Source organism: Berghia stephanieae, chromosome 5, assembly GCF_034508935.2.
Source record: "Berghia stephanieae isolate SIO BIC M18660-M18661 chromosome 5, UCSD_Bste_1.3, whole genome shotgun sequence".
NCBI classification, from domain to species: Eukaryota; Metazoa; Mollusca; class Gastropoda; order Nudibranchia; family Aeolidiidae; genus Berghia; species Berghia stephanieae.
Genome location: NC_088364.1, coordinates 567990 through 578563, shown reverse-complemented (window position 1 = coordinate 578563; position 10574 = coordinate 567990). Strand labels below are relative to the sequence as shown.

Sequence of the window (10574 nt, the reverse complement as noted above, 5' to 3'; positions counted from 1 at the left end):
TATCACGTTTCCTTCACACTTGTCTCACTGTAATATGTTTTGTTTTATATCACTGTAAAGCGCTTAGAGCCTGTGACAACGGTGTAAAGCTCTATATAAATGCCATTTATTATTATTATTATTATTATTATTATTATTATTATTATTATTATTATTATTATTATTATTATTATTATTATTATTATTATTATTATTATTATTATTATTATTATTATATATTATTATTATTATTATTATATTATTATTATTATTATTATTATTATTATTATTATTATTATTATTATTATTATTATTATTATTATTATTATTATTATATTATTATTATTATCATTATTATTATTATTATTAAAGTGGAGACAAAAGTTATTCTATTGACATTGCAATTGACTGAAATAATGTGATTCATCAGAACACACTTTCTCTTTTGTGTAATTATTTGTTTGTTTTGGTTCAATTTATGTGAGTTTCAATCTTGGTGTAAGATGTCTCAATGAAACTGCCATTGTTCTAAATATAGAATTGACAATCAACGGTGAACATCATTGTCGTCTATAACTCAATCAAATGTTGTGTATTTTGCTTTTAACTTTATTTGTTTGCTACTGGCATCCAAAACAATAAACTGTATTATTGAGTAGTAGAAGATTAAGTGTGATTTGCCAGTTATTTTATATTGAGGAATATTTGTAATCATCTCAAGATCAAATCCAGGGCAATAACTTGTACAAATCGAAGGGAATCTTTTTTTAAAAGTTTACCTGTACATGTGTTTAACATATAATAACGTTTTTATGTTCTTAAAGATGTTATAAAATATCGATAATTTGCAAGTAATTAAATTATTAATATAGCTGACCTTGAACTTGATTGACCTCTGATGACCTTCAAGAAGTCGATTTGAAATTCCAATCGGCCAAATTTGTTCCTAAGATATCAATCTTACCGAATTTGAAGAAAAAAAACCCCGTCCACACGGAAGGGGAAACAACTCGATTCTTTGCACGATGCAGTGACTCTTCTATAATGGGCGATAACTCAATCAAACATTTTTTTAATTTGCTTCAAGGACAACTATTCTGAAAGGACTGACATGTGGAATCTTCAGCCCCCGCTAGTGGAGGCGAACTAAAAATATAGAAAATTCAAACCAAAATAACAACAGGGGCATTAAATGGCAAGATCTACCTTTTAATAGAGTAATTGTGAACTCTGGGTCCAAAAAAATATTTAATGATTATTATTATCAGCAGTGAATAAGAGTAGCCAAGAAACGGAAGGGATGAGTAGTTAGATATTCTAAAAAACTGACCTTATAGTGATTGATTCAGGATGATTTCTTTAGAAGCTTGATTAATGAATGTACATGTAATGTGATGATGAGGATGAGGGTGAACAATTAGGTGAAGGGGAGAGGAGTTGTACAATATCAACAAATGGAGGTAATCTATGGAAGATGATCCCAAGAAAAATATGAATACCAAAATATCTACTAAGGGAAGCGCTACATATATCGTAGTTGTAATTAGGATCTCTCGAATTTATTAATTGTTTAATTTTTTGAACACCATTTCATCCCTATAAGGGACAATCGGTCTGCCAGGTAGAATATTTATTGGAACACCTGCAGACCAATGTCTTTCACAAATAACAAATTCTGTCGGTTGTGGTTCAATATCATCACGAGGAGGGAGTTTGTTTAACCATGTTTACCAGTCTCGTTCCTCTTTAAGAAATCTGAACACACAACATTTATTGGCTTCATTGTAGTTACCATTGCAATTCGCAACACCACAATTTTCCCCATCTTGAATTTGCTAACAAATCACGTCCATGACCCACAAGAGGCAAAAATTCATGTGAGGCAAAACATTCTGAGTACTGGTTCATTCCATATAGTCAATGGAGTAGCATCAAATTCATAGTTCCATTCCATTCCATAGTTAATCAATAAAGTAACATATCAGATCAATGAGACAGAACTATATATTATTCAGATAGTCGATTTTTGATAAGGGGCGCGCCTTTTTCTTCTTTTTCTCAGGTGTTCACGATGTACAGCTGCAAAAATTTGTATGAACTTCTGGATCATTTTGTCTAAATGAAAAATATTTTTTTCACGAATTTTAAAACAATAGGAAAGTATTTCGCTTATGACAGCCATATTAAAATCGATAACTGGTAAGGATCGGAACTCAAATATGATTATAGTGTCAAAAATATGATTTTCCGCTTATCCATTTTGAAAGAACTTGTTAAAATGGAATGTTCGGTTAATTGAAACTTATATGATGTTCGTACAGAATCCGAATATGAAGGAACGACAGACATGTTTACATTTTATAACAATCAATATACGTTATTGATGAATACAAATGAAAGTGAACATTACGCGCTTCCAACATTATTTTGGTTTAAAATTTTTGAGAAATAGCTTGTTATTTTGCCAAAGAGGATTGCATAAATTTAATGTAGACAAGTCAAAAGTAGAAATTCATCAATTTATGATACAGTGTTTCCACAAAATGTGCTTGTGTTCAACAACAACGTAACAAAAATAACACGCAAAACTCATGGTTGATTGTGAAATTCCAATTCCATAGCTGTCCTCTTTAATGGCTTATCGACAGATACACGTAGACTTCTTTTCGCAGCTTTACGAGAAAGGAACCGATGGAGATTCCGTATCACATCGTATTGTTTAAGATCTTATAGGTTTAAAAGAAAACTTAAAATTCTGTGTGAAACGTTCATGCATAGATAAAATCTTTCAAAGTTTAATTTAAACATTCATTGTTAATTTGATAATTTTGAGTATTTAATCACTAGTTCAAATGAGTTAAAGATAGAGATTCATATCAGTCTTCGGTAATTGCGACGTGATGTAAATAAAAAGCAATAAATTACCGAGTCAAAATTGGATGCAAACTACATAAGTTGTTACTTTATAACAGTTAATGTGTTTTGCTTTTATTCCGAAAATAGTATGATGTGAACTCATAACCACTAGCCGGAACTATTCTGTGTCACAAGATTTTTTTGAAAAACGATGAATTCATCTTACTTTGTGGTGCGAAACTGTTTACATTTAGCAGTGTAAAATCTCTAATTTTATGACATCGGTTTTAAAGTATCTTTCTATAGGTCGTGAAGAAGAAATCTTTTTTGTGATATGGCATCACAATACGGGCCAAAATCTTTATTCAGTTAAGAGAAAATGATTCGGAGGTTGACACAAAGTTTTAAACTTTTGATAGAGGGACATCTGAGAAAAACTAGAAAAACATGCGCCATTGTCATTCATAAAAAAATCTGATTAATAAACTATAGTTCATTCCTTACAGTCAATGAGTAGCATCAGATCCATAGTTCCCTCCCTTACATGTAGTAAAGAGTTAATTAATAGAGTTACATCTCAGATCATTGAGACAAAACTATATTTCAGACTACTAGTTCATTCCTTTCAGTCAGTGGAGTAGCATCAGATCCATAATTCCCTTCCATGGTCACAGATATAATTAGAGTGAGTGAGTTGAGTGAGTGTAACTGTAACTGTAACATCTCAGATCAATGAGGAAAATCTATATATTCAGAGTACTAGAGTCCCATACGATTGACAGTCATATCAGCAACTTCAGATCCATGTGATGGGCATACCTATATATTCAGTGTCCAAGTTCCATCATATATGGTAATATATCAGACCCACTAACTATTCTAGCTATCTAGCAATAGCACTGACTAGCAACTGCAGTAGTAGAAAGGACTGTTCAAGTTGTGGAGTTGACGTGACGAGCAAAGTCCCCTCTAGACTTATACACTAGACTAATACAATAAAGTTGATATTTATCAGTTAACCATATAGAAAAAGAGATATAAACATAAAGCCACAGGCCATAATAAAATAAGAAACAGTAATTCGAATCAGGATGTCGGAGTCTGATCACCATATCTGTGCGACTCGACAGAGCAAGCACGACAATGGGTCCAACTATCGTCGACAGGAACTACAACCAGATGCTAATTCTAAACATTTCTTAAATAATTATTATGCAATTATTATTGGTACTTACAACTTTTCAAAGATTCTGGTTCGATAAATTAGCCAGTTATTAATTAAAGGTATTGAAATCAGATTCGTACTTTCGATTTTAAAAAATGATAACAAACCCAATCACTCAGTTTGTAAGAGGGCGTCATAGAAAAATAGTTCATACTTTCCTGTAAAATTGTTGATAGTTCACTACTTTTTGTATATTTTCATAAAGTTCAAGACATAAGAAATATTATTTAAAACTTATGGTCGCCAATTAACCAATTTATTATAAGGAACCGAAATTATAAGAACAGAATCAATTATTGCGCATTCTAGGAAATTGTACCAAGGCAGAAAAGTAGTAGTTTTTCTTGAAATCGTTATCCAACCAATGGCCCTCACTAGCGGGGGCTGAAGGTTCCACATGTCAATCCTTTCAATATATTTGTCCTTGATTTGCTTATAACTTTATACGCTTGTCACTGACATCCAAAAGAGTCAACTTTATTTTTTGAGTAATATAAAATAAAGTGCGGTCCGCATGCTATTTTAAAAAGAGGGATGTTTTTATTCTTCTAAAAATCAAATCAAGGTCAATAACTCGTACAAATCGAAGAGAATATTAACAAAAGTGTACATGTGATTTGTTTAACATATAATAAAGTTTTTATGTTCTTAACCCTCTCCTTACCACCTGCAGCAAAATCGTCACAGTTGTTACGACACAATATACATTTTTTTCTTATTCAGATTTATTTGTACATCACAAACTTTGAAAAGTGATCTTTGTTTGATTAATAAGAATATAACGTTTCTCTGTAGAGAGTTTAAAAAATCCATTTTTCTGCCACTTTGGAAAAATCCTGAAAATGATCGGTAAGGAGAGAGTGAAAGATGTTATAAAATATCGATAATTTACGAGTAATTAATTGTTTAATGTAGTTGACTTCATCTGAACTTTAGTGACCTCTGGTTGACCTTCAAGTGGTCGAATTGCATTTCCAATCGACCAAATATTTTTCAAAGATATCAATCTTAGCGACTGTAAAGAAAAATAAACTTTTACACGAATGTGAAACACCACGAGTTTTTGTTTTTGTTTTTTTGCACAAGGCGGTGACTCTTATTATAACAGTCGACAGTCAATATCACTTGTGTTGTAATACGCTTCAACAGTCGTAACATCACTTCCGTCGTAATGACGCATGGTAACTTAGTAACTGACTTTAAACTATCGGAACAATGGCGGATGCCCTTATGAAATATTTCTCCGACGAGCATAAAAGCGTATCCAGAGGGGAAAAAATTATAAATCTGATAATGTTTTGACTTTTACACATTCTGATCACAAGACATATGAAAAGTTCTAGCCAGCATGAAGAATAAAAAGTACCGATTTTCTTTGTTTAGAACCACGATGGCCGCCGTTGCTGGGCGACGTGACATCAGACTATTGAATCCAATTTCCTCTTTGAAAATCTTTTGCGTTGTAAGTATGAGAGTTGGTGTATCTTAACGTGCCTTCTTGTAGTCACCGTTCTTACAACGCCCACTTCTAGGCAAGAGTCTAGCTAGTCCGAGACTAGAAAGCGTTCATGAAATCCGATTTTTTAGTCACTTACTTCGCTTGGGCTTAAGACTAGCTAGTCATTTACCAGACTCTAGGCCTCGTTCATGCCAACGGGCCTTGACGTGTCAGAGTAAGGCTTCACTCTTTCTCTTTAAATATTGTGTGCTTTATCCTTCAGTCTTATTTATATGTGTTTATTTTGTTGCTTCACAGATTTTCACAAATAGTGTCATGGATGGCTCGTTATTTCTATGACGACACGACAAGAGGCAGTTTCCGGAATGGTCCTGCCACGTCGAATTACGACGCATTTGCCAAACATTGGAGCGATCAAATTACAACAGAAAATGAACAGACAACCTCCAGAGACGTATATTGGTCCGAATTTACCTCTAGTTTTGGCCCTTTTTGGGACATTTTTATGAAAAAAATTGTGGTCAGTATCCTTTCAGGATTTGGTGTAGTCTCAAACATCATCAACATGATTATTTTTATCCGTCGAGGGATTTCTAAAGACAGTTTCACATTGAATCAAATGGGATTGGCCGTGTTTGATTTCTTTACCTGCCTGTTTTACCTGGTACTTCAGTTTGAACTAACAGATCACGTTATTATAAATAATGCAGTATTCGAGATGCAAAATGCTTTCATTACCTGCTCCTGTTTGTCACTGGCCTACATATCAGCGGAGAGAATGGCTTGCGTGGCGTTTCCATTCCGTGTCAAATCCATGTTTACAAAATGTCGTACGTACTTTGTATTAATTGTCATCTTTCTTTTAACAGCTTCCTTTGCTACTACAAAGATTTTGTTTGATAATTCGTTGAATACGAAAAATGGCTGGGAGGGTTACAGACACTATAAAAACGTACATAAAACATTGAATACCGTAGAATTTGGTGTTCTGCGACCATTGAGTGTTGTGTGTGTGGTTATGTTCAATACCACGATCATTGTTCATCTGGTCAAAGCAAATAAATTTAGATTGGCCACGTCATCCCAAACACAGACGGATCCTAAACAAAAATGGAACACAAAGGAATTAAAACTCATTCGTATGCTGGTAACGATCTCTGTTGTATTTTTTGTGTGTCATGTGACAGGCTCGATACTTAAAATTGTATTCCAATCTCGGAAAAATTTATATTACGTTTCAAAAACGATGACTTTTGATAAGAAACCCGGAACCTATGTCAAAATCCACTCTGTGCGTGACATTTTAGTGTTGATGAACGCATGTTGTAACGTTATTGTCTACTATATCGTGAGTTCGGACTACAGAGAAGAACTGACAAAATTTCTCTGCCGTCCCCGACAAAATAAAACCCAAAATTCTGTTTAGTTACCTTTAAATTGTAATCGCCTACACGAGAATAAGAATCATAAAAATCGAAGCATTTAAATAGCGTAATATCTGCAAAACATGCTCAAAGCGCTTTACAATGGGTCCCTAGCCTACAGCAACACTTAACATGTAGGACGAATTTTCATAGTTTCATTTTATATTTAAACCACTGTATTATGTAATATACAATTTCTATTTTTATGTAAAAAGAACATGATTTTTGTGTTGTTATCTAGTATTAGTGTTTGATTGGTGTTGTTAATTGGTAAAAATAAATTTGGAATCTCCAATCTTGATATGATCTTACGATAATTTGACTCAAAGTAGAAAGCTCTGTATCCTGAGCGAGTCTACCTGCAACAACACAGTTGTTACGCTTTGGTGTTCTGTTCAACTTATGGCAAAATGTTTTGTACAATAAAAACCCTTTCTTCTTCTTCATATTTCAGCTTATCCCGCATTTTGCAGGGTTGCCATAATGAATGTTACATCTCCATGCATCTCGGTTCATAGCATCATCTTCCTCCAGGCCCAGTTCTTTCATATCGTCCTTGACCCTATCCATCCATCAAGCCTTTGAGCGTCCCTTCTTTCTGTTTCCCGCTAACTGTGTATCCAATACATTCCTTCCCACCTACTCCCTCTCTCGTGTCTTAACATGTCCGAACCATTTCAATCTATCTTATCTCATCTTTATCGATACATTCTTCATTTCAGTCAACCTTCGAATTCGTTCATTTCTCACATTATCTTTTCTTGTCCAGCCAAGTGACCATCTCAACATCCTCATTTCTGCCACCTCAACTTCTTTATCTTGTTTCTTTGTCATAGCTGCTGTCTCTAATCCATACAACATTGCTGGTTTTACACAGATGTATATATTTTCCCTTCATCTTTGCGGAAATTACTTTGTGTTATATAACACTATAATATTAGATCATATCTTATTATATTATTTATATTGCGTTACATTGTATAATAATATATTACTGTCTGGGTGGAGTTCCCGACTTCCCATAGTGGGCAGGGAGGGACTTGCTGTGTCTTCTATACCCCTATATCAGTATTCCAATTGCTTTCTGTCTTTGTCTTGGAATGAGATTACTTGGTTTTGCTGGGAGGGAAGCAGTCGAATGTATAGTTATAGTTTTGGGAGATGATCTTTTATTTTCCTTGTAAATCACCTCTCTGTTATATACTTTTTTTGGGTTTTTTCTTTTAACATATGATTTGTAACCATTTGAGAGTCTTCCTCTTAGTGGGATCCTTGCTGGTGTCTGGATGAGACTTTTAGGTGATCTCAAACTGAGTACATTGACGATGTGCTCTTAGAATCTACGCCTGTTCCCAATTTGAACCAATTCCCCTTTGTCTTACTTTTTCTTGGGTGCTTTGATTGTAAATCTAGAATATTTTGACTATTCCATTTTCTTCTTATTACTGGCACTGATATGACCTAAATGTGTCGCAAGCGCCGTAAAACCCTAAATATTTTTTTTTAAAAACAACATCAATAAACAAAAACAATATATTACATTATTTATTTAGGTTGTGATATGTTATATAACACTGTTATATCACATTGTATTATATCATACAGTTGGCCACCATAAAATATGAGAATCACGAATATCTGTCTTGCAGTCTTACACAATTTTGTTTTTGATTTGTCGATGGAATAAATTTGGATTATATACTTTTGAAATATCAAGATGACGCCGTCTCCATGGAAACAGTTTGCAATGCAATGCATTCGTCCGTAGTGAAGAAAAAATTGTCTTGAATTCATGACTCGTGACATCTTAGAAAATCACAATTAAAATCCTGTTTCATGAATTGTTTTAAACCGACGTGGTCCTATTTGCAGGTCTGATAACCAAATACATTATGGGCCCATTGTAAAGTAAATCTTTAAAAAATTATGCAAATTATTGTCCATTACAACAATGTTAAATTAGGCCCTTAAGTGAGGTCCGACGTCAGACCTGCCTATATGTACACGTCGGTTTAAACCTTTTTATTCTATGTTGTCCTTGAGTTTTTCTTATTGTTATTTAGAGGGATTTTAATCAGGTATTCAACGCAATGTTTATACAAGTGATACGTTTTTGGTAAAATTTGTATTATAATTGCGTACACCCAGTATTTTGGTTATTTTTCAAAACTCAAATAATTCCATTGTTCTTTAACCATTATTCATGTGATATGGGTGGAAGATTTCTCATGAGCCACGCATAAGAGAAAATGGGGATGAAGACCGTCGGGACCAAAACTTTTAGAATTATCTAATTTTAGAAGACTTTGTAAAATCATTTCCAGTGTGATACCAATATTTTCAAGACATTTATTGTAATTTCTAACAGGAATAGTTGGAAAGTTGGAAACATCTTCCTTTATAAAACAAACACTGGAAATATAGTAATTTAATAGTTCAGAGTTTTCATTGTCGTTTATGATTACATCTCCGCTTGGATTTATTAGAGAACCTATAGCTAATTTTCTCTTTAGTTTTTACTCATTTCCAAAAAGCTTTCAAATTCCTAACTTTTTATACTGTTATTATAGATCTTTCATAATTTTCATAGTTTTTAGTTTTTATTTAAATTGATCTCTGTTTCCACATCCACAGTATTATGTAATATATTTTATTTTTATGTAAAAAGAACACGATTTTTGTGTTGTTATCCAGTATTCGTGTTTGATTGGTGTTGTTTATTGGTAAAAATAAATTTGGAATCTCCAATCTTGATATGATCTTACGATAATTTGACTCGAATTAGAAAGCTCTGTATCCTGAGCGAGTCTACCTGCATCAACACAGTTGTTACGCTTTGGTGTTCTGTTCAACTTATGGCAAAAATGTAAAAAGCCTCAGTTTTGTACAATAAAAACAACTTTTTTTTATGATGTCTAAGTTTTCTTTATTAAAAAGTCATATCAATGTCAATAAAAGAAAAGACAATCAAAGAACGGGTCGATGTGAGAGAGGTTGGAACATTTTATGTGAAATGCCCCGAGTGAGGCTCGAACCCAGGACCTTCCGATCCGAAAGCGAATGTCATCATCCCACAAGACCATACAGCCGACTGTAAGGTGATCTCAATCCAAATACACAGGAAGTTTGTTCTCGGAATCTTCATCTGTTATCTGCTTTTTATTCAATCCTCTTTGTCATTCTTTTTCCGCGTGCTTTTTATAACATTGTAAATTTAGACATTTTTGATTATCCAATTTTCTTCCTTTTTAATGGCGCTAAACTCTGTCGCAAGCGCCGTAAAACCCTTAAAACCAATAATCCAACACCAATACCTATTTCCTGTATTGTAACAACCAATCAAATTAAAGAGACCGTAGTCTACTAGCCGAGACATATTTTGATGGTCTAAAATATCTCGGATTTTTGTTTGGATTATAAAAATAAGACTTCCTAATTGTTAAAAACACGGAGAGTACGAACAGCTGCCGATGTTTGTGCAAACAGCTGTGGCCAAAACTTCAGCACCAAGCTTTAAAATCTTATATTTCGCAGCATTTTGCCATATTTTGCACCGAGCTTACTGATACGGCACCGGATGCTAACTCATTTTGTCTGGTACGGTTTTCTAACCGCCTCAAAAGGATCAAAA

General features: G+C 33.5%; 1 protein-coding gene across 1 annotated transcript in view; it reads left to right on the top strand.

Moving 5' to 3' along the window:
- The window catches only part of LOC144972202 (uncharacterized), a 13659-nt gene extending 3807 nt beyond the window's left edge, over positions 1–9852 (top strand). Inside the window, exon 2 of the mRNA XM_078913219.1 lies at positions 5817–9852. Within this exon, the coding sequence (XP_078769345.1) occupies positions 5839–6945 (1107 nt within the window). The 5' untranslated portion in view covers positions 5817–5838 and the 3' untranslated portion in view covers positions 6946–9852. The remainder of the gene's footprint in view (positions 1–5816) is intronic.
- Positions 9853–10574: the final 722 nt, after the last annotated feature.